Source organism: Centroberyx affinis, unplaced genomic scaffold (genome assembly GCF_046629955.1).
Source record: "Centroberyx affinis isolate AG114_WGS23_722 - 3 ecotype Tasmania unplaced genomic scaffold, CSIRO-AGI_Caff_v1 ptg000363l_1, whole genome shotgun sequence".
NCBI lineage: Eukaryota > Metazoa > Chordata > Actinopteri > Beryciformes > Berycidae > Centroberyx > Centroberyx affinis.
Window position 1 is genome coordinate 232,762 of NW_027279034.1, and position 23,778 is coordinate 256,539.

General features: G+C 40.5%; 1 protein-coding gene across 1 annotated transcript in view; it reads left to right on the top strand.

Annotated features, from left to right (window-relative positions):
• Positions 1-21,168, top strand: part of fubp3 (far upstream element (FUSE) binding protein 3) — a 33,530-nt gene extending 12,362 nt beyond the window's left edge. Inside the window, exons 3-19 of the mRNA XM_071515643.1 lie at positions 2,808-2,841; positions 3,312-3,361; positions 3,521-3,592; positions 7,879-7,936; positions 8,356-8,518; positions 9,658-9,756; positions 10,013-10,117; positions 10,264-10,366; positions 11,692-11,792; positions 14,687-14,816; positions 17,321-17,481; positions 17,769-17,842; positions 18,043-18,119; positions 18,749-18,805; positions 19,255-19,305; positions 19,432-19,559; positions 19,742-21,168. Coding sequence (XP_071371744.1) covers positions 2,808-2,841; positions 3,312-3,361; positions 3,521-3,592; positions 7,879-7,936; positions 8,356-8,518; positions 9,658-9,756; positions 10,013-10,117; positions 10,264-10,366; positions 11,692-11,792; positions 14,687-14,816; positions 17,321-17,481; positions 17,769-17,842; positions 18,043-18,119; positions 18,749-18,805; positions 19,255-19,305; positions 19,432-19,559; positions 19,742-19,750 — 1,472 coding nt within the window. The 3' untranslated portion in view covers positions 19,751-21,168. The remainder of the gene's footprint in view (positions 1-2,807; positions 2,842-3,311; positions 3,362-3,520; positions 3,593-7,878; positions 7,937-8,355; positions 8,519-9,657; positions 9,757-10,012; positions 10,118-10,263; positions 10,367-11,691; positions 11,793-14,686; positions 14,817-17,320; positions 17,482-17,768; positions 17,843-18,042; positions 18,120-18,748; positions 18,806-19,254; positions 19,306-19,431; positions 19,560-19,741) is intronic.
• The last annotated feature ends 2,610 nt before the right edge of the window (positions 21,169-23,778 follow it).

Genomic DNA, 23,778 nt, shown 5'->3' on the forward strand with positions numbered 1-23,778 from the left:
GATTGAAGCAAGAAGTTGCAGTAATCACTGGTGATGACTGAGCACTTTTAGTTTTATCCTCAACAAAGCAGGGTACAATAACAGAAAGCTGTTTAGTCTGTCAAGTTGAAACATAACAGGAAACTAAGTTTAACAGAGTTATGAAATGCATTAGATCTACTTCCATTGTAAATGTGGGGGCATGATGTTTATTCGATTTTGACGGTGTCATGTCTATTTTCACCTCCAACGTGGTTTTTAGTTATGTTTTGTTTAGGTTTGGGAACTGAGAACTGGTTTCATTGAGGAACAGGTTCCAATGTTTCCAGAACCATTCACATCAAAACACATTTGCACTATTTTTTTTATCCCCTGCTTTTTTTAAATACAACAAAATGCACATTTTCTTAAAGGATTATTTTTGGGGAATTTTTTGCCGCTGTTAGAAATGATTAGAAGTTGAAAGTAAAGAGACAGGAAAGACTGGGCGAGAAAGACGGGGATGACATGTAGCAGGTCAGATTTGAACTCAGGACGTTGCGTTATATAGTATGCACGTTTCCACATTTTCAGTACGCTATTAAATTGTTTCACTCCATTTTCCTGTTGTCTGCTGTGTGTGAATTACTGAGGTGTTGTGATCTCTCAGCAGAGTGTGTTAAGTTCTCTGGCACTAGAGCTGTTTCCTTGTAGCTGTCGCGTATAGAAGCAGTAGTGAGCATGGCAAATGTGAGAAACAGACCGAATGTGTGGCTCCATCTCCATAAAGACTCTTCGTCTGGCCTCTTTGTCTCTGTGCTGCTGTGAGTTTCAGCTGCAAAGCCACTGCTCACTTTGACTTTACAGGTTTGTTATGCGTGTTCAGTTTTGGCGTCACAGGTACTGTAACACAGTAGTAAAACAGTTTGGTATGAACCGTTCAGTTTTCTTTTATTTTTTCCCATTCCAATTTGCAGAATTTCAGTTACAGCCTTGGTATTAAAAGGTGCAATAAAGGTCTATAAATGTAACACACACATATATATATGTGTATATATATATATATATATATATATATGTAAGAAAGGGAATCCTTAATCAATCAGTTTTAAAGACCCAGCATGGATACAATTTGATCAATTCTCATCCCTAGGTTTGCTGTTAAATTGTTTTGATGCCCATAGATATTTGTGCAGAGTGTAGGTAAGTTGCTGCGCTCAGACCAGTCGTACGTAATCCTTAGACAGGATGTGTTCACCTGTGACCAACAAGTGTCCTATTTAAGACACTAGTGGGTTTTTTATGCCTCTCATAATGCCGTAGGCATTATGTTTTCGGGTTGTCCGTCCCATTCTCGTGAACGCGATATCTCAGGAACACCTTGAGGGAATTTCTTCAAATTTGGCACAAACGTCCACTTGGACTCAAGGATGAACTGATTAGATTGTGGTGGTCAAAGGTCAAGGTCACTGTGACCTCACGTTCGTCCCATTCTCATGAACGCGATATCTCAGGAACACCTGGAGGGAATTTCATTACATCTGGCACAAATGTCCACTTGGACTCAAGGATGAACTGCATGTTTCTCACTGGAAATTATTCACTGGAATCATACATGTCAATATAGTGATAACTTCCATTTTGCAAAAAAATACACTTAATACCTTTTTATTAAATTCCTTCAAAGTCTTCACTACATATATTTTCTGGACAGACATGGATGTAAACTGCAACTTGACTTGTTGGCGGAGGCATACAACCACAAGGCAGTTATTTCTAGTTTATCCAGGCACTAATGAAGCCCAGTGGGAAACATATTATCAATAAATTAATTATTGTAAACATCATATCAAGTGTAACCCCATTCTTTTGAATTCCCATGTTTGTGCGGAGTGAACAGCTATCAGATTAAGGATCTGTCTCTGCAGTGTAGTGAAAAAAGAGGCGTCCTGGCTAGCTATGCCTTGCACCCAAAACACAGATTTGATCCATTTCATACCCATGAAGTGGAAACACAAGTCATTTATCTTGTCCTCCTCTTATCTTGTCACAGTTGTTTGTATGATATTTCAGCCCTGAATGCATGGATAGATAAATTGTATGCAATTCTGGTTAAGGTTTGGCTGGTGCACTCTTCTTGTTTGCAGCACTCTGTCCTAGGTTCTTGTCGTTCAAGGTTGCACTACGGTATGAAAAAAAACAAAAAACACTTAAATGCCAAGCTGTTCCTTGTGTAGCATTGCATTCACTTCTTGCCACTTAATTATCAAATGTAAAAGTGCATAAATACGTTCGTCAGTTGCATTCATATTTTATCCTATAGTGTGATCCTTGTATGAGTTCAGTGCACCGCCTATTTTTATATTCATAGCTGTTCCATTCCCAAGCGTTAACCCCAATGCATTTCCAGAAGAAGTGAAATCAGTGCAAACAACCATAAAATTGATTGAACCTGCTAGATATCAACTCAGGTGTTCACGTCCATGGCAGCATATCCTCCAGTGACCCCGCAGGACCCCTGCTTGGTGCTACCTGTCAAAATTCAATTCTGCACCAGCAGCCGCTGACCCGGCTGCTGCCTCTCTCTTTCTGAGCGGCCCTGATTGAAACACACACACTCATACACTCTCGGGCCTTATTTCCATGCTGGTGCAAGCCCCCTGCTGTGGATCAGACACTAACACACAGGATTGGCAGGGCCATATCCATCTGTTCCCATCCCCTCCGGCCCTGACTCATTCTTCTCCATTTTGCTGCTTCACTGGCTAGTGAAGGATAAGTAGAGCTGATTTTACAATGATCTCCGTTGGTTTCTTACATGCTAATTGGTTTGTTCTCCCTTCTCTCAGTAGGTAACCAGCTTGGCACAATGGTACATCAAAGGTGAGCAGAGTATACTCATATTCCTGTTTCTATTAATGGTAGTAGATATTAATTAACTTGGATTGTGTTGCTAATATTTTCACTGTGTCTGGATTAAGATTGATATAAAATGTAATTTGCGCATGGCCTCAAAGTAAAGCTTATCAACTTTATTGTGTTTAGCTGTATGTTACTTTCAAAGACAGATTCTCCCACTCCATGTCTCCAAAACACATTTTTTTTGTGTGATCACACACTGACTGTTGATACGTTGTGAACTTTTTGGTTATGTTTTTGCCGGCTGTTATTTAGAGATGCACAGATGAGAGACTGGGAAAGCGAGGACCTCTGTACAAACTGAATACTTTAGGGTTTAGGGTGACAGAGGCCTTACACAGCCTTTTGTTTTAGATGGCAGTTCACTGTCTATACAGTCAGTGTTTTCCTAGGTCAACCCGTGTCATTATTAATCATGTCCTAATCTCCCGCAGGGCTCTGGCGACAGAAGACTACAAAGTGCCTGATAAGATGGTGGGATTCAGTAAGTAGCCCTCGAGTTCACCATAGTCAGTACTAGTGTTTGACACAGTAATAGACATTATTCTACTCCATTTTTGGGTCACTGCTTGGGGCCCAGTTTAAATTGACAAAGGCTTAAAACTGGCCTTTTCAGTTTCCCCTCTCTCTCTCCCCCTAATAGTCATTGGAAAAGGAGGAGAGCAGATCTCAAGAATTCAGTTGGAATCAGGTTGTAAGATCCAGATTGCTGCAGGTAAGCTCTAGCTGAGGACAGTGGCCCATTATCCCAGCCCTCTTGTTTCTGCTTGACTTAGGTGTGAGTTTTCTAGTTATCCGTTCCTTTCTCAGAGGCCGGGAACCACACCCTTTAACCGAGAGGCCTGAGCCGTAACTGAACACACCGGGGTAATAGAACCTGGGGCCAGTATTCCTCCTGGTGTTTGATAGCTTTGGATCTGGTTAGTGTTAGTCAGTTGTTACATTGACAACAGTGACTTTCAGACGTCAATATCTTTGCCTTCTCAAAAACAGTTTCCATGTCATTTCGTAGACAGACTTAGGTGTGCATTGGCTCATCAGATCTCAATTTGGGAACAACTGCATTGATGTTGACCTGTTATGAAGCACCTGAAATAGATTTCATTTAAAATTTAAGACTTTGCAGTTGTTCCAACGTTGCTCAATATCTACTCGTCAGGTTGCTAAGCCACATATCTTGATATATGGGCACATATGTCAACCTCATGGTCCATGGGCTGAATCCAGCCTGCTTAAATATCCGGGTCATTCTGGCCCACCTAGTAGCAGCCGTGGTCAGTGGCACTTTGGCACTGTGTGCACTGGCACGCAGGAAGCAAGGATGTATAAAGTTGTATTTGTATGAAGGATAGAATATGTTCCTTATTTGCCATGCGACAAGGGAATGCATTTGCATTGCCCTTTTGACCACACAGTGGCAAATAAGAGCTAATCTTATGCTCCGATCTGGTGACTGTGGTGTTTTGCTGTTGGAGCGCGACCGGGCAGGTTTGGCAACGGCTAAATTTGTCCTGTGGGAAACGCTGTAGGTTCCCTGTAGTTTCTGTAGTTTCTGTACCCCACTTCAAAATTATCAATGGCTTTTGGATGGAAATAAGTCTAGAAGTGAACTGGTATAATGTTACATCGTAAATAAGTTTAAACATCAAGCATGAACCTTTTCAAAAAAATTTATAGTCACAATTTTGACGTGACAACTCTGTAGCAAAATACTGTCTCATAGTCAAATTGCAAAGTGACTGACTTGTTGCAGAGGGCGTTGCCAAATCAGATCAATCACAGAGGGGTTATGCTTTATGCTAAAAGTTAGCAAAGTTATATAGTTTCTGAAAGTGTCAGTCTTACCTGATGTGTCGTTTTTGCTTCTGAAGCAGGCTGTGTATGAGTTGCTTTATGATTAATCTGTAAAAAGATCTCCGAAATTCATTATTCTGGCTTCTTCTACAGTGGCTACATAGCTATTAATTTGCCACAATGTTTATCATGTTTTTAAATGCGGCCTACACATAAAAACCCTAGTTTGTTTTGTTTAATTAAGATATAATAAAGGAACAACTGTCTGGCCCTTGAGTGGATTCTAATTTCTTAATGTGGCCCTTACTGAGAAAAGAGTTTGACTCCCTACAATGGAGAGAGTCTTTTAGGAGGCAATTTTCTGTGGCTATTATAGTTTTTGAATTGAACCTCCAGTTTTCTGCAGAAAAGTTGGATTTTTTCATCCAAATTACATTGAGGGACTAAAATGCCAAAATCACAAAAATGCTGGCAGCCTTGTGGATAATGGGATTCCTATTATAATAATTTACCGACATTGGAGGCTGAGGTAGCAGCATGCCACACAGATCTACAGCAAACCCCGTGGCAAGTCCTGAGGCAGAGGGCTGAAATGGCGTAGAATTGTCTTTATCTAAAAAATAAAATTACCCAGGTGTTTTGTGAATGCAGTTCAGTCATTATGGCGTATGGTTTGCCTATTTATCACCTAAATTTCCTGTTTTTGTAGCCTAATCTGACGGCAAAGTTCTGAAAGTATTCTCAAAAGTGAATACTGCAGTGTTTGATCTAGGCTGCGCCATTTTGTCAGTGAAATATAAAAAGTGCCTGGAGTTTGGTTTGTGCGCTGACTTGACCCGGTTCAAAATCACAGCCGACAGAAACCTCAGTCCACTTTTCAGTCAGCGTTGCTTTTTAGGTGTGTACCAAATATCAGGACATTCACTGCCAACGTTTGATATTTTTTGTTTTCAGTTAAATACAATGCTGGACAAATCCCTTTTTATTGTTGCTTTATTCAAAGCCGATTGCTACCAGTGTTGTTGCATCCACCTTTGCTTGCGTTTGGCAGAGAATCAATGTGCTGAATATTTACATACAGCACATGGCTTTTGGCTGCAGGGCAAACACTCAACTCACTCGAATTCAACTCATAACAACAAACTCTGCTTAAGTTTGCATTTTGGCTCAGATATTTCCAGAAGGCTAGAAGAGAATCGGATGGTGATATGACTACATTTTATAGCAAAATACAAAGTGAAATGCAGTGAAATATTTAGTCCAACTCAAACACAGTCATCAATGGCCACGCTGTCTATTTAATGAGCTTTTAGCTACACACATTAACATTAGACCTCGCCTTGCCAGACATGTCTTCGCATTTTTGTTTCAGTTCATGTCATCCCTGTTAATTTAAAAACCGAGCTAACCAAGGCAAGGTGATCATTATATTTCAAGCTAAAAGCCACCCAGCCTCCTCTTCCAACACTAGCCGAGCCTCCTCCACTCTCCCATGTGATGTCACAGCCACCCTTCTTTCCAGGCATCCTTAACAACACACTTTCAGTAACGATGTGATAGCTTTGTATTTAAATCATTAACTACATTTTACAGAGATGGTTGTAGCATAATAAATCTACATCATTTTCTAAGAACTGCATGTTTGACATGCATTCACTTGCAGGGGGAAAGATTTGGCTCTATGGGAAAAATTGTACTTATAACTCATTTACATTAAGTTTAAAAAAAAAAAGGTCTTTTTCAGTATCTGTGTTGATGGTATCAGAAATTCCCAATTCCTGCCCTAGCCGAAGCCAGTGTCTTGTTTTCTCTGTAGTCCTGTTTTATATCACCTGTTGTAGAAAACTGTAGCATTTGTTAATTACATGGGTTATTAATTTCAATGTGTGTGACCAAATCTCCAGATCATTGTTTTCTGTGGATTCCCTCAGAGAAGACATTGACCCCTTAGAAAAGTAGTAGGGGCCAATTTGACCCTTCCAAAATGAACCCTGCAAACCCGTTTTGTTTTTTTTTAGGTTTATTTTTCATTTGACTATACTGAGTTGATATGCCAGCACAAGTCGGATAGATTCAGTGAAAAGCATTCTAAAAGCAACTATTCATAACCACAATTAAGCAAGACTGGAATAAGCTTTTAGTTCAGTATCTATAATAAAGTATGAATTGTTGCTATTTTGGAATTTTGATCCATTCATCCAAATTCTAAACCCTATATTAAATAATTATGAAGAACATGCAACTTATGGGGCCTTTAGAAGACTGATAACATTTCCTCTGCTTACAGGTTCTTACTGATTTGTTTATTTGATATTAAAAAGAAAACAAGGTGAAGCGTTCCTAGATATAAAATGGTAAGGATGGCACCAAATAATTGGTTTTGCAGAAAGGATCCACAGACACCAATTCTCAATCTAACTTCAATTTGTATCACTGCTTGAATCTCTCTTAGTCAAGCAATCCAAAAAGTGTCCGGTCTTGCTTTCTGCAGATCTTGAAGAATGTGGAAAATCAAGAGTCTCCTAAGTTTCAGTAGTCCAAATCGTCCATTTGTGCTTCACCATCACAATCTCTAACATTGTTGAAATGCAAATAAATTACTTGCAAGAATTAATTTGCAGGGTTGGATTTGACCGTATGATGTGAAATCACATAGTCTACAAGTGTACAATATTTATACTATTGCCTCTGACTAAACACGCAGAGTCAAAGCTAATACAATTACATGAACAAAATGAGCAATTTTTGCACTTACAGGTGCAATAATTTACAACAAATTAAATTAAACAAATTAAGTTAAATTTAACAAATGGATTGTTTACACAGTGAAAAAATTTTGCAAAATATAACATTTGAATCATAATCAGTCTGTCTTGTGGTGAGTAGCCAGTAGTACAGGTAACATCATCACAAAGCTGTTGCAGTTGTCACAGCTTTGAGGAACACCTTGATGGGGAACCAGATACATTTTTGTGTCTTTTGCAGATTTTTACCAATGCTAACTTCTCACTCAAAGTGTTTGTATATATATGTATATATACCTCCACTTTTACTATCAAGATCCTCCAACCTAGATTTCTCTCAGTGAATGATTAAGTAGTTAACTTTTTTACATGAAAGGTAATTTGTGTGTGTGCACATGCTCATTTGGGTTGTGTATGTGTGGGAGTGCTGTCTCTCTAACTGTTGGTGTTTATTTTGTTACAGACAGCGGAGGCATGTTGGACCGGCCCTGCACCCTGACTGGAAGCCCAGAGAACATCGAGTAAGTCCCATCAGTCAATGTAACTGTAACAGTCGCACTGAACTTCTACAAATGTGTTGAATTTAGATTTGAGGTCAAGCTCTGTTGTGGTGAATAGTCGTTTCAGAGAAATCAGAGTGAACACACGCACATCTCTTTTCCAGGTGCTGAGTCGAAATAATTACTTCATGCAAATTCAAAAAAGATTCGCAACACTGTGGCAGCTCCCAATATTTTGCTTACTTTATTCTACATAAAAAATACAACGTTTCGAGCCCTCAAGGGCTCTTCCCGTGAGGGCTCGAAACACTCAACACTTCTTTCGCGTTCCGCTAAACAATATCTGACACAGGAAAGTTTTTGTGTAGGATCTGTAACTGTGATGAGATTTGTGAGGGAATCTGTCTCAAATCCCTGCCTCTGTGTTTGTCAACCCCCAGTCAGGCCAAGAGGCTGCTGAGTGAGATAGTGGAGCAGTGTCGGTACGGTCCGGGCTTCCACAACGAGATGGACGGCAACAGCTCCATCCAGCAGATCCTGATCCCCGCCAACAAAGTGGGCCTGGTCATCGGCAAGGGAGGAGAAACCATCAAACAACTGCAGGTATGGCAGCAGGTCATGCCAAGTGCGTTTACATGCACACTGATAGAGACAGAGAAACAGAGAGCTAGAAGGACGGCGTCGTCCTTGAAGTGCATTGTAGACATGTACACACCTTAATCGCACTAAGTTAACAGAGTTTTCGCAGCATTTTGCGACACGTACGGCAATCCAACTGCTTGACGACGCATGCTCTAGCTTCCAGCAAGTGTTGCGCAACTTGTTTACAGAAGAAAATATGACTGCCACCGGTAAAAAGAAGTTCCAACATTTTGTCCCTACCACGGTAGCAACATGACAGAAAGGGTTTCAGGTTAAATTCCGGAGGGAAACTCGGCCGTAGGGACGTAATGTGGGCGTGCGTCTTCAGTCAATCGGACTATGCTCTGTAGCATGTAAACGGGAATATGAATGGAATATTCTATAAGCAACTCATGTAAACACCTTAATCGAAATATTGTCTTATTTAGAATAAGGTCAGTAGTTGGATTATTGCAGTCCATGTAAACGTAGTCAGTGAGTAACTAAGGCTGTGCTTTACAGTGAGTATTATCTTGCCTCTTCTTGCACCTCCTAGTATCCACCTGTGTGATGCACCACAGGGATCTGAGATGGTTTTCTACCAGGCCAAATAAATTAGTTTCGCAGTTTCTGTCTCAACACAGTGCTGTGTAGTGGACAGCTAAAGCCTAGCAAAGCACAACTTGAGCAGAAGTGACTGATTACAAGCATTAGTAATTAATTTTGAGAATGTGCTGACACAGAACTGATTTGGGTGCTGCTTTTTTTGGTTCTTATATGCCACTTTATTCCAAAGAAAACTGTAGAAATTTTGCATAGACTTCTACTTTTTAAGACCTTGTGACCAGGTGGTAATCTAACCAAACTGCATTTTCCATCTATTTTCACAAGATTTGGATGAATATAATTTCAGCATCAAGTAGTGGTCTACAGGTATTTGCCTCTTGGTATAGGTCATCCTCACCAATATTACATATAATCTAAACCCTATTCTTTTCAAAGTGGCAGAATTTACACCCACCCTTCAAAGTGAGTGGGGATTTGTGCCCCAGGTAATGCTTTGGTGTGTGTGTGTGTGTGTGTGTGTGTGTTTTTGCTCCTCTGTGGATGTGCCCCTGCAGGAGAGAACAGGAGTGCAGATGATAATGATTCAGGATGACCCCATGCCCACTGGAGCAGACAAGCCCCTGAGAATCACTGGGGATCCCTACAAAGTGCAGGTCAGCCTCGCAGAAGCTCAGTGTGCACCGCTATCTTTCCAGTTTACACTCAATTTTACACATTTTATGCCTCCAGTGTTCCGTTCAAAAATTTGTAGACCTCTCTTTTGCTTTTGAGAATTTCTGCTCTGGAAAGTACTTATGCTACGTGTCACATGTTGGGTGAAAATACCAAAAACGCAATAAATAGTAACAATAACAGTTTGTTAAAATCTATTATTGATTCTAAAGCTTTTTCTGTGATCTGCGTCTCCAGCAAGCCCGTGAACTTGTGGTGAAGCTCATCCGGGACAAGGACCAAGGGGAGTTCAGAGTTGGAAGGGGAGACTTTGGATCCAAAATGGGGGGCAGCAGCCTGGATGTAAGGGCTTGTTTCTCTTCTTTCCTAATGTTGGACCGCTGAGTTGATTCTGACTCATTCAGACAGAATAAAACACAGAGAAATAACAGAGCTTACAGTTTAAATCTCTCTTGAATTCCTTCTCTCTCTGTGTCCTCTTTGTCCAGGTGGTTGTGCCCAGATTTGCTGTCGGCATCATCATCGGCAGGAACGGAGAGATGATCAAGAAGATTCAGAATGATGCTGGGGTCAGGATCCAGTTCAAACAAGGTCAGGAGATCGCCCAGACCGCCTGGTGCTAGTGGTAGAATGGAGAAGTAGAAAAGTGTCATTTCTTAATCTTAAAAATGTCATTCTATATGATGCACCTCAAGCTTCAGTTTACAAATCAAAAAGTAGAATTGCTTTATTTAAAGGAGCATTTTGTTTTGTCCAGACACATTTTTAGGCTCAGTTTTCTTTAGAGACAGATAGCGCTGCAATGATTAATCGATTAGTTGTCAACTATTAAATTAATCGCCAACTATTTTGATAATCGATTAATCGGTTTGAGTACTTTTTTAAGAAAAATTAGTCAAAATTCTCTGATTCCAGCTTCTTAAATGTGAATATTTTCTGGTTTCTTTACTCCTCTATGACAGTAAACTGACTATCTTTGGGTTGTGGACAAAACAAGACATTTGAGGACGTCATCTTGGGCTTTGGGAAACACTGATCGACATTTTCCACCATTTTCTGACATTTTATAGACCAAATAACTAATCGATTAATCGAGAAAATAATCGACAGATTAATCGACATTGAAAATAATCGTTAGTTGCAGCCCTAGAGACAGACGTGGCCACAGTGGGGCATCATTCTGTTAATGCTAAAACACACCGACCACATTGCCATAAAAAATAAGTTGAAATGTATCAGTAGTAGGCAATAGGAAGCAGTTTGAGGTGGACGGCCTCAGCTTGGTGGGGGTCTGAGTGCTTGACAGCCAATATAACGCGTATAATCTACATCCGGCCGTCGATGAGCTCCGGGCAGAGCTCGACAACCATCAGAATTCATGGGCTTTTTGGGCAGCGCAGAGTGAAGTTTGTTCCAGTCCACAGCAGCAGTCAGCTTACCATTCTTTCCTGCTTATTCACTGCTGACTTGGACTCTGAATTACAAACCTGTTCAAAAAGTTCAAAACATATCAGCTCATATGTTGCTCCCTATACTTCTTGGTTTGAATTTAAGTTTATTAAGTATTCACATGGCAGCTGACAAGTCATCTGAAATGCATGAACATCACAGTAGTGTTTAGTTTAAAAGATACACATCATGATAAAAATGAAAATAATAAATAGTCACATAATAAATTATAAAAACATTGTGAGATAAAAAGACATTTTAGCACATAGCCAGGTAAAAAACTGCACCAAAATAGTGTCTGTCTGTCTCTCTCTCTGTCTCTCTATACACAACAGGAGGTGGACATGGTAAAAGTGTAGAGTATATTTGTCACAACTTGAATATTTGTTAGTGTGTACCTATGTAGTCCTGAGGCTGATATGACAGCAGCTGACAGCCTCTTCTGTTCCCTCCTGTTCCCTGTCCAGATGACGGCGTCAGCCCCGAGCGCATCGCCCAGGTGATGGGCCAGCCGGACCACTGCCACCATGCCGTCCACCTCATCAACGAGCTGGTCCACACAGCTCAGGTATGTGGTCCGCACCTATCACCTACAGTGATAGGTACATTGTCATTTAGCCCTTCTGTTTACTTTGGGCGGAGATTCATCAGATGACAAACTGCTTCACTTTGACAGTCGCGTTGTTGACGAGGCTCAAAATTCTGCACCTGATTGCAGAAATAGCGTGTATTTCTTATAAATCCTGCATACATGTCTGGCATAAAGCGGGAAATCCCACTGATGTATTTAGAATGAAAACTGGTTTGCATTAATAATTTACAATTGAAAATATAATTGTGAGGGCTGCTCTCTCTACGCTACATATTTCCAGTTAAAGGTTATTTTAGGGGTGTGCATGCGTGCCGGCTGCTGAAATGCGAGAGGAGACGTCATTTACGTGGTGACCCGAATTCTTTTTTTTTTTGTCATATTTGCCATAATTGTTTTTCAAGGAAAAAGATACATTTCCAATTTTTATATTATTTTTACTTCAGAACCTCTTCTTTATGGACACAAAAGACTGGCTTTCTACCATGTGTCGCACAGTTGGTTTTTGACCTTTGAAAACATGTCAAATTTGACTTACTTAATTCTGGAGCGATATTCACAGATCATTATTTAAGACAATAAACCACCCAGGTCCTTCTAAATGCATAGACACCAAGCTATTTTTATTTTTAACCAGGAAGTTAAAGGATATTGAGGTATCTTTGATACTTTTGGAGCGATTAATATTTAGACTTTCCAAAAAATCACTCACCCATGTGTTTTTTCTGTTTTTCGGCCACTGCCATAGGCACACATCACAAAATCAAGTGCTAAAACGGCCAGAATCTTGTAGTCTACCTAGAAATCTCTCTGTAAAAGAAAAATGGTGGAGCTGATACCTTTCTCAGTGTTGACTTTAGACCCCTAAACTTGCTCCAAATCATAGGCGAAAATTCTGGGTCGTTTTGACCCCCCACACTACAAAATTGGGGGAAACTCGGTAAATAATGATCAGTGAGCTTTAGTATTTGGACTTTTTTCATCATTTATGTATATCTTCTGCCAGGAAAAAAATTCTCAAAATCAAAAATTTGAGCCGGGGAGCTCTGGTTGACGGAATGACCCAATTCAGTAAGATTCTGACATTATCTAACTCATTTATTTTAACACAGGAATTACTTTTGCTTAATTCAAATAAAATGTAAACTTAGAATCATTAGATCATCCTACAGGGGCTTTAAAGAAAATAGAACACACACACACACACACACACACACACACACACACACACACAAAGTAAAAGTGTGTGTGTGTGTGTGAACAAATTGACTGATGCAAACACATCAGGGGTCAAAAGGTGACAAAAGCCCCAAAGACACATTATAGCTGGGGGAGTGCGGGGCATGTCCTGCCGGAGGGGAAAGTTTGAGAAATTAGTGTTTAAAAGTTTAGGTCAAGTTAGTGTCACTACAAAATCATTCTGAGGTTAAGTTTGGTTCAAAGGACAAACATTTAAAATTAAAGAGGATGAACAGAGGAGGGTCAAAAACATGAAGTATTAAGTATATCACTTTAATAAATACATCCAAATTGTTGCTTTGAGCCATCAGGTCGCTCCAAGTGTAGAGACACGGAGGGAGAAAAAAGATGCAGAAATTAACACCTGTAGTAACTTCTGAGTAACTGTTGAATCGGGTTTCCCCGGTCATGAAACGGCCGGTACCATTTGCCTTCAACAAGCACACTGATTACTTGCTGCCAGTGTCAGAGTCCCCAAGAGACTGGACAATATAATGGTCAGTCCTCATCAGATATCTGATGATGTGGTGTTTTTTCCAACATGAAAATGTACCACAAGCTAATCAAAGTGTGTGTGTAGTGATCTGCCCAATGAATGAAGATTTCTCATAGGACTGTTTTTATTTTTATCCTACATTGTGTGACCTATAATTTAGAGTTTATAATAGAGAGTCGACAGCTTTGGCCTGCTCATACATGAACTACCATTTTATCATTATTTGATAAAATGGCAGCCAAAAGATGATGGACTTCATGAACCCCTCACTGATGAGGTATGAGGTGAAACAATTAGGGTTTTGTTTTTCTCTCTTTTTTTTCTTTTTTTTGTAAACAATCTGGAAAGGAGGTTGTTGTTGAAACAAATCTTGTTGATAGAGTTTAAACCAGACTTTATAAAAACAAAACAAAAAATATGCCACTGTCATCACATATTGGCAAGGAACAATATAATACTAAATATAATAAATAGTCACATTATCTCATGCAGTGGTCATTGTCAGCTCACACATTCTTCTTATGGAGGTGTAACTAAAACTTACGATGATACGGCAATTGTTGAATTCAAAAGTTGCGTTTGACTCTTAAAGTGCTGAACTCATTTGGGACTGCAAAGAATTCCATTGTTATATCTATATAACTGATTATTGGCAGAGTTGATGCATATTTTGTGGTAATATATTTTGAGTGAAAATGTATAATGTTTTTGGACTTAAATGTCTCAAATTTCTAGAGATGAACAACAATATAAGAGACAACCAACACAAGAAAATCTGGAGAAAATAGTAGCTCCAAGATTAAAAATCTACAGTGAGGGGAAAAAAAACTCTTGAGCTGTATATACAAAGTCCAAGGCAGTCTAAATCAAGTAAAGGAGGGTCGAGACTAAAAGCTTGAAATTTAAAAAGCCTTTATTAACATGGCTTAGAGCCAACAGCTTCCGACCATAAGGACAAGAAAATCTGGCATGGTGAAGGAAAAATAAATATTTTGTTGTTTTATTGGTAAGTCCATCAGAATATTGTTTTTTCCTTGACCTCTCCAGCAAATGTTTTTTGTTTTGGCCAGTGGCAGCCAGACTGAAACTCTCCAGCGCTTCGTGTGTCTCCTAACTCTTTGTCTCCTCGTCCCGACAGGAGCGGGACGGCTTTGGGGGCATGTTGGGACGCAGAGGCCGCAGCGACTGCAGCATGGGGGGGCCCAGCGGGCTGCAGGAGGTGACCTACGCCGTACCTGCCGACAAGTGCGGCTTGGTGATTGGCAAAGGTGAGGAAAGTGTTCTCATCAGTGAAACCGGGTTTTTGTCACGTGTTGAACAGATTTAAACACCTGTAGATGTTGTAAAGATCTCGATGAACTTCATTCTTTCTGCTTCGTCTATGCAGTTAAGTCTTTTTTTACTACTAGCTTAAATATAACACACAAACTACTGATCAGTGTGTGTGTGCTTAACCGTTTCCTCAATGTGAGGTCTTCTCCTCTGTATATTTTCCGTTATATACTGACATGACTTGCAGAGAACTTACATTTCATCATTGTAAAACTACATATGAACAGCTCAAATACAACATGGCCAATTCACAAGATAGTTTTTTCCCTTTCATACTAAGTGAACACCATTTGGTCTTCTTCCACTGCGTGAAACTGATGAGAAGAGGGGATGAGTGACCACCCTCCTATTCTCCCTCCAGGGCTCATGTATACAGCACAAGTGGCATTCATTGGTTTCACTAAGGGCTTAATGACGGGGATAATGCGTGTAATGTGACATTAATTGTTAAAGGTGCATAATAACAGCCCTCAATCATGTGGAAGGCTGCCTGGCATCTAATGAGGGCCTTTCAGCCCAATAGAGTGCAGCGAGGGAATGAAAAGGAGGAATTAGCTTATTGGCTATTCATGCCCACTCTATTGCCAGCTATTTAAAAGTCATTGACCATTGCGTTGGAAGGAGCTGTGTGTGTGTGTGTGTGTGTGTGTGTGTGTGTGTGCGCGCAGTGTATGTGCATGCATGTCCCCACAGTGTCTGTGTGTGTGCGTGCGTGCAGTGGTGGGCGGGGTCCGAGGGGGCCTCTTTACCTAAGATAAAAACACGGCAATAGAAATGTCAAGTGGCTTTTGTGAATGTAGTGGGGCGAGGGAAACAAATAAACCTGGGCGTTGCGTCCCCCTTTCTCTGCATTAGCATATGAAGTGGGCCAATATGGTGGAGATGGCGGTGGGTCTGGGTGCTGTCAGCCATCCCTTAAAGGGTGCGGTGATTAATATCTTTACGATGCCATATGCAGCCCATTGCCCCTCTGTTTTGACCCCCCCTGCACACACACACTGCTTGATGAATCAAGCCACCCACCAACCTGCCCCGACTTTATTACAGGCTAGAATTCAGTGCAAGAGGCATAACAAGCACGCTATAGTAGATATATAGTGATATTACTGTGCGAAACAGTCCCATAAGGGTTTAAAATCTCATATTGCAGACTAATAAATTCTGTCTTTTGGTTTTGGAAATTTGCTAAACCTTCTTAGGTGCAACTTTTCAGTTTAAATATCTAAGAGCAGGTAATACTTGATACTTCTTTTTATCTCTAGCCTGGAAAAGTAAAAGAGATGGCAACCAGGCTAATAATGTTTAACAGAAACTGCCATGCACAGAAAACATAAGTCTATTTTCATTACTTATAATTTTTGGGTGTTGGATGTAAAGCTGCAGTCGCACTGGAAATTTCCATGTTACACATTCTCTTCATGTTACTTTATTTTCCCTTGAGGCCTTAGCGCTTTTCTTTTTTTTTTTCACACACACCAGCAGCTAACCAGTCCCTTGGCTTGGCCCTAAATGCCGTCACCAGTTGCACTTTTGTATCCCCTCCTTTTCTCCAGCTCACTAAACCAGTCTCATTAATAAGGCCCGTATTATCTGTCCTCACTACAGCCCAGTCCATGAAATGAATAGTCAGGGTCTTCATTGGTCTCTGCTGTCTGACTAGAGGAGCTCATAATGGCTTCATTAAGGCAGAAGTTTCATTTGGTTGACAATGGGTTAATGGCCCATGTGCAGTCTGTTGGCAGCAGGGAATAGGCTACGGGAGGAGGAGAGGTTTTTGATGAGCGTTTTCATTCCGAGGTCAGCCAGGGTCATCCGAGTGTCAGCCACCAGTGAACAAATGTGTAATTGATGTTGGGACAGCCCCGGTGTCCCCCCGGGAAGCACCCTCAGCCTTTTCGTTGAAATGGGCATTGGGGTTGTGGGTGGGTGGGGGGGGGGCAGTTGTATTCCCCCGTACACTCCCTCCCCTCATCACAGAGGACAACACAGAGTCAAGAATGAAAAGGGTAAAAGAGAGACAAACGATATCCCAGAAGGAGGATACGCTTCAATTTTGGCCCTTTTCTCCTGCCAGCTATGTTTCATTTCTCCCTGCTGGTGTAATTGCTCTCCCCACACGTCGGGAAGCTGGCATCTGATTTGGAGGAGCTGGTTGGGGGTGGGGGGGGGATGTCTTCTTTTGTTTCCTGATTTGCATGGATGTTAAGATAGAATGGTAGATAACTGGTGAGACACATGCCGTCGTCTCATAAGGTAGCACTATCACGCCATTTCTGTCAGGCGAGCCAACATGGAGCGGGGACGGTCCCGTAAAAGGACAGTGCGAGTACATTAACACTCTAAAATTCTTAGGTCGGCCATGAATTTGTATTAATAAGTATTTTGATTGCTCTGATCGTTGAAAATTCTTCATCGCTTGATTTCCCCCCCCCCCCCCCAGGTGGAGAAACCATCAAGAACATCAAAGAGCAGTCCCGTGCCCACGTGGAGCTTCAGAGGAACCCGCCGCCCAACACCGACCCCAACGTGCGCATCTTCTCCATCCGAGGCACCCCGCAGCAGCTGGATAAGGCCCGCCAGCTGATCGATGAGAGAATTGGGGTAGGTGGTCTGGGTCTGGCCCCCCCCCCGGTACCCCCCAAAATGCTATTGTCTGGGCTGATATTCATGAGCGCACATGTCAATGCGGGGAGCTGCCGGGGTGAGCTGGGTTCCTGTGGTCCCGGTGGCCAGCAGGATGTCACCAGGGGTTAAACATGAAGAATCCATCAAATGGACTTAATGGAGTGCATCAGCGCCCAGCCCTGCCCTTTGACCTTGCCTGTTGGCTTCTTTTTAAACACAAGTGTGGTCTCTCACTCGCCTCCTCTTCCCTTTCTCTGCTCCAGGCCCCAGGAATGGGGGGCAACAGCAGTTTTGGCATGAATCCCTTCAACCAAGGACCAACCACTCCTCCTCAACAGTAGGGATCTTTGCTGAACTTCTCTCTTCCTCACCATGTCACATTTACATATAGTTTTACATGGCATCTGCTACATACTGGGCAGTTATTGTTGGCTCAAAGTATGTTGTTAAAGTATAAAGTAGTGTCTTCGTTAAGAAATTAATGTTGAAGTCTGTCAAAACTGGACATTGCTCAGACTCTCTTTATTGTGTTTAAAGTGGGCCTCAGACGTTCATGACTGGAGGATGGGGTACAACATTTCAGATATGGCAACCTCAAGGGCAACAGGACCACAGTAAGTAAAGTAACACACCCCATTGTATCATTCTTTAGTCTTCTAAGTTGTTTGTTAATAAATATTTGATCATCTTTTCCCTCAAATTGTGTGTCTCCATTTCTGTTGTGGCCAAGAGCCGGGCCATAACATAATTTAGATGTTCTGGGTCAGTGTTATAAATTCATATCTATTCTGGACAAGGTGCTTAATTAATCATGAACCACCAGACCAGATATCTTAATGCAACAGGCAGTCAAGACAACAGATGCTAACCCAACTGGAAGATTATTTTTACCTTACTGAGTGAGGAAACAACAACAGTTCTCCTCTCCAACAAAGTTGCCAGATTCAACTGTCCAATTGTTTAATTGCTAGTGAAATGTAATCTCAGGACACACTGAGGCTAGTTTTGCAGTTGAATTTTGTATTGCTGCAGTGTATTTAACTTCTTCTGCAGACTGAGATGAGATGTTCACATTCCCTGTGGCTAACCACCTCTCTTCTAGATGGAGAGAGTTTAAATTCGCTGTCGATGGAAGTCGTTAGGAGGAGGAATTGGCGATGAGAGCAGAACGTGGAAGAGTTAGGAACCAAGCCCACTTTCAGTAACTCTGTTCTCAAACAGTGTGATCTGTGTCTGGTTTCAGGTCACAATGGATCCCAGACGGGCCAGATGGACTGGGAGCAGTATTATAAAAAGCTAGGCAAGTGTCACTCAGGGAGAGAAGAACAGGGTTAGTTTTTATCACTCATCCCCCGGCACGTTTCGTTTTGCTGCCATGCTCTCAGGAAAACATTGTAGTGTTTCTGAATTTTTTCCTATGCTTATTGTTTACACTTGCACCCAGTTTTTGATGGTAGTGTATCCTATTGTGTTGACTATCCTCCCCTTTTATTGGTTCACACTGCCATTGTAGAATTTGATTTGAAAATTTTAGCATAAATCATTATCCTAAACTTGAACATGATACTTGGTTTGAAAAGTGGAAAAGCTGTATTTAACACGTGATACTTATAAAATACAAATGAAATAGAAATGTAATTGGAATTTGGACATTTTAAACAAAGTCCCCTAACAGAAAGTGCAGCGCTAAATGTAAAGTATGTTTGCATCAAGTATGCAGGCAGTGATTGCTCCTCTGTTTGCTCTCAGGTCAGCAGAGCCAAACCCAAAGCTCCGGCCCCGAGTACAGCAAAGCTTGGGGTGAGTATTTGTGACTCCCATGTACGATTTAAATCCTCCATCGACCATAATGCCCCGGTGTAGTTTTCCTAGCGCTTAGTTTCTCTCCTTCCTCACTGCCTCTTGTCCTCCCTCATCCCGGTCCAGGCCAGGCTGCCGGCCCTGCGTCCCAGCAGAGCTCTAATCCTGAATACAACGCCTGGGTTGACTTCTACCGGCAGCCGGTGGCCTACTTCAGCCAGGGAGCACAACAGACACAGGCCCCCGGCCTTCAGGTGAGATCCAGCACCTCAACGAAATATCACACCTTTGATTATGGTGGTGACATCGTTTAAGTTCAGCTGTACTGATCAACTGTTAGGGTTTTTTGAGAGGCAGTACTGGTAACGTTGGTAAATATTCTGTAGATCTCCAGTCTGTGCAAAATGATTAACAAACTGATGTCCTTCTTTTACAGGATCATTAGAGAAGATGCCCTAGTTAAAGACTTGAATCACTGAGAGGATGAAAACAAACCTTTTGTAACAGAGGTTTCTAGATTTGCAACGCCTTGAAGACTTTTTTTTCTTAGAGAGAAACACTAGCTGTAGGATGACTTATACAATAAAATAATATTTCTAAATCAGGAACATTTATTTGTTACTAAATACTTATATATATACACCGTTATTTTGAATGGACAGTATCTGGGATCCCTTTTTGGACTTGAGAGAGCTGTTTTGTTTTCTATATTTTCCTTTTTGATTCAGATTGTACCGCCAAAATGAACCCAGGAGTTGTAACATTTCAAAAGGCAATATAATCTATTTTTTCTAGTTCCGTTGCAATGAAATCATAATTATGGGCTTAGCAGTCTTGAATACATTTGTTTTATGTCATAAGATGTTTAAAAGAGTGTGTAAAATATGTTTCTTTTCCTTTTACATAATTCAGTGAAATGAAACTGTGATGTTTTGTTACAGGAAATGTATTTTTGTTACAAGGTAAAAAGGAGTGATGCCAGCAAATGGCAGTCAATTCCTAATTTAATTCCTGTTGTGCTTTGTATGCTGTTTTTCATTGTCATTTTATTGTACTCTGGTTTAAAAAAGGTGCAATATCTTATTTCACTTGTGAAACAAAGATGGGTTCTCTAATATTTTGACAGACTTTTAACTTGTAGTTTTAAGATGTATTTTTTTGGCATATGGAAATGTAATGGATAATTTATTACAGTGATCTGATATAGGATTTAGGGGGATGTTGCAAATAGTTTTTTTTTTGCCTTTGCTATCTTGTAAAACTATGTATATATGCTCATATATTTGACTAGTTTATTTAAAAATATATATTTCATATAGATATGAAATGATATTTTTTCCTGTAGTCATTATCGCAGGAAAACTGTCCCTCTTTTTCTGTTCTGTTTTCATACTGAAAATGTTCAAAGATGGTGAATGTGTAATTTGAAATTTGATGTTGCATCTTTCTATGGAGAAAAATAAGAAGTGGTAGATTTTTGTGTATGTTCTGTACCTGAAATATTCAAGACTGCTAAGCCTCTGGAATTCTACCTGTGTAATAATTAATTGTAGTTTCTTTTTTTTTTATGTTTTAAGTATTATGATCAAAAATTGTCTTATTTGGTACCACCCAGTTCCCTAATGCCCCGTTGAGTTCACAGTGTGGACTCAACTGGGCGTTGGACTCAGTCCACTGCTAATAACTTTTTAATTCATTTTTTATTTCTTGTGTGATCTAATATAAATGATGCATTCACTATGGAAAAAATGATTCTAGTATTAACTTCATTTCTTAATGAAAAGGGATATAATTTCAAAATGTCTAATTATGGTGTTTTTTTCCTTGTGTACAGTTAACCATGTATTAAAAACATCAACACTACCTTTATTGTGTACTGTTAAGCTGATTTTCTTTTTTGACGTTATGAAAATTTGGATTTCTTTTGTTACATTCTGATACCAAGTGTTGATTCTGCTCATTTAGTTTCACATTTGAAACTTTTCCTAAGGGCTCTATTGTGTTTATACTAACAGATTATACACAGGCGATATGCAGGTCATCTGTATGTTTTCATGTTTTATAAGCAGAAAATATATATTTTCTATAGCACATTGCCAGTTCACAAATTCAAATAAATTCTCCGCAAGCCTCTCTTGTGGTTAAAGTATACGATCTTTATTAGTTCTTAAGGTTAACTGCAACACTTTGTTTTCTACCTCCATGCAGGATCATTTTAATGTAGGGTTTCATACTTGCAGCTACAAACCTACAAACACATCTTAGTCAATTCGTCAAACTCTTTGGGCATAATTCAGGACATTATCTGTATCACATCTATTCTAATAATAACATATTGATGCCAATATATCAGTAATTTCAGTTTTTGGAACAACAATCATCAGTCATTTTCTTACTTTGTCCTCCACAGATGTATAATTGTAATGGAGACAAATACTTTAGAAATTTAGCACCCATTTACTTGTAGAACAGGTTTTCAGATTAAAAGCAGTGGACTAATACGTAAAACACAAACACCCTGACAAACAGGTTTTCTTGCTCTTTCACTTTAATGTGGGGAAGCAGTTTTGATTACTAAATCTTCATCGAAGCGTTTCTATTTGGCAATGAACTGATGACAGTTTTTTTTTCTTTTTTTACATCAAGGTGAAAAAAATAACACAAGTTGTATCGATCTTGAGAGTGTGGTAAAAGTTAGTGACACTGTGGTATACAAGGGCAGAATTGATATTTCCTCTTGAGATATTTTCATATGCTGGGCTTTCTGGGGAGATTTTGGTGTGTGTATAGGCTACACTCTATCATACTGTCATGGGAGTCTGTTAAATCCTCAGTCAGAAAAGGCTTTTTCCTACATGATATAGTGTATTATCCATAGACTGTAGATGATGGGTATTATAGGTATTATCGACATCTAAACCTGGGTCTGTTTTCAGGCTCCCACTGTGAATATTCCTTAAACACTCTGTTCAGAGTCTTAATGGCTACATGACTGTCACACAGTCGAGGATAAAACAAGACACTGCCTATTCTTAACTTGTTCAAAGGGGAAGACTATTTTGTGATCCAAAAATTAGTCTTTTTTTTTTTTCAAATTAACAATATATTTTTGTTTTACAGGATTAAAAAAAGCATGTTTTTTTTGTCTCTTTTCTAGTACTGCTCCCTCCTTTTAGTGAGCCAACAGAATACAGATATCCTTGCTCAGAATTTGTAGATTGCCTTTACTTGTTATCTGTTTTGAAGTGGATCCCTAAACCATTCCATGTAATGTTTCCATCAGCATTTCCCTCACATGTGACCGTCCTCGTCCTCCCTGTCCAGTGAGATATCCTGCCCCCCCCCCCCCCCCCAAGCCAGCAGCTTTGTCACTGTGCAGCTTTGCCCTCAGCAGGGAGGCTCCTGCCGCAGCGGACCTGCACGGCCCCATACTGCCCTTCGCATTGATGCTGTGCAGCTGTTTCCAAATCCAGCCCTTGATTTTGATCCTCTTCCTTTTTAATGTGCCGGCCCTGTGGACATCTCTGGCCTGGTGGTCCATTGTGGCCGTGATATAATTTAGTTGTTCACAGATCATTCCCAGACCGAGGTTGAGAGGCACGATTATTTAAAGGCCATTCTTGAGGAGCCCTTCTCCTTCAATGGGATCTTTATGCTACAGTATTTGAAACCTAATCCTTATACATTGTCATATTGTGCTTTTATGGTACAATCCTGGTCTGAGGGATGGAGAGATATATGTAGCTATATGTATATGATTCATATTTAGATTTCTGAAAGGGATGTAGACAGTTTCTTTAGGTGTGTTTGGTGTCGAGGTTCATTCACTGCACTGCATCACTCCTAAATTGCCCCTCTTTATAGCAATGAATAGTTGACTCAGTGAGCCTTATTGATCTGTTTATGGAGTGTCTGTGTTTTCACTGTGTTGCCGTGCCTATATGGAAGAGGCCAATACCATGAGGTTGAAATAATCTGATGCAGATGCAGTGCAAGGATCTGATGCTCTAGTAACAAATTAATCCAAAATGTTTTAATGTGGCACTGCTGGAAGATTTGAATCAAAGTATGAATCATAACTATTCCCAGCTATCTGTAGTAGTGAAATATTTGAGTCAGCAGGACATGGGTGAGCTCTTTACCTTTGTATCAACTTTAAACAGTGTTACTTGCTGCGTAAATTATCTGGGGAGGGAAAAGCTCCACACTTTATTAATTTAAAGGAACACACACATACTGTACATGCTCAGCTAATTTGCTCCACCTCCTCCGCCCCTTTCAGAGGCTGCTGCACTTCCATCAGGCAGGCAGGTGTCCTGGCTCCCACCGGCCTGTCCGACACGGGGGAAGCCCCTTTGGGAGAGACTGCACCTCTCTCACCTTTGCATCAGATAAGCCGATCTACAGTATCCACCACACTGTGACAGCTACCTTAATCTCTTTTTAATGACCCTGTGGAGGGTCCCGGGAGAC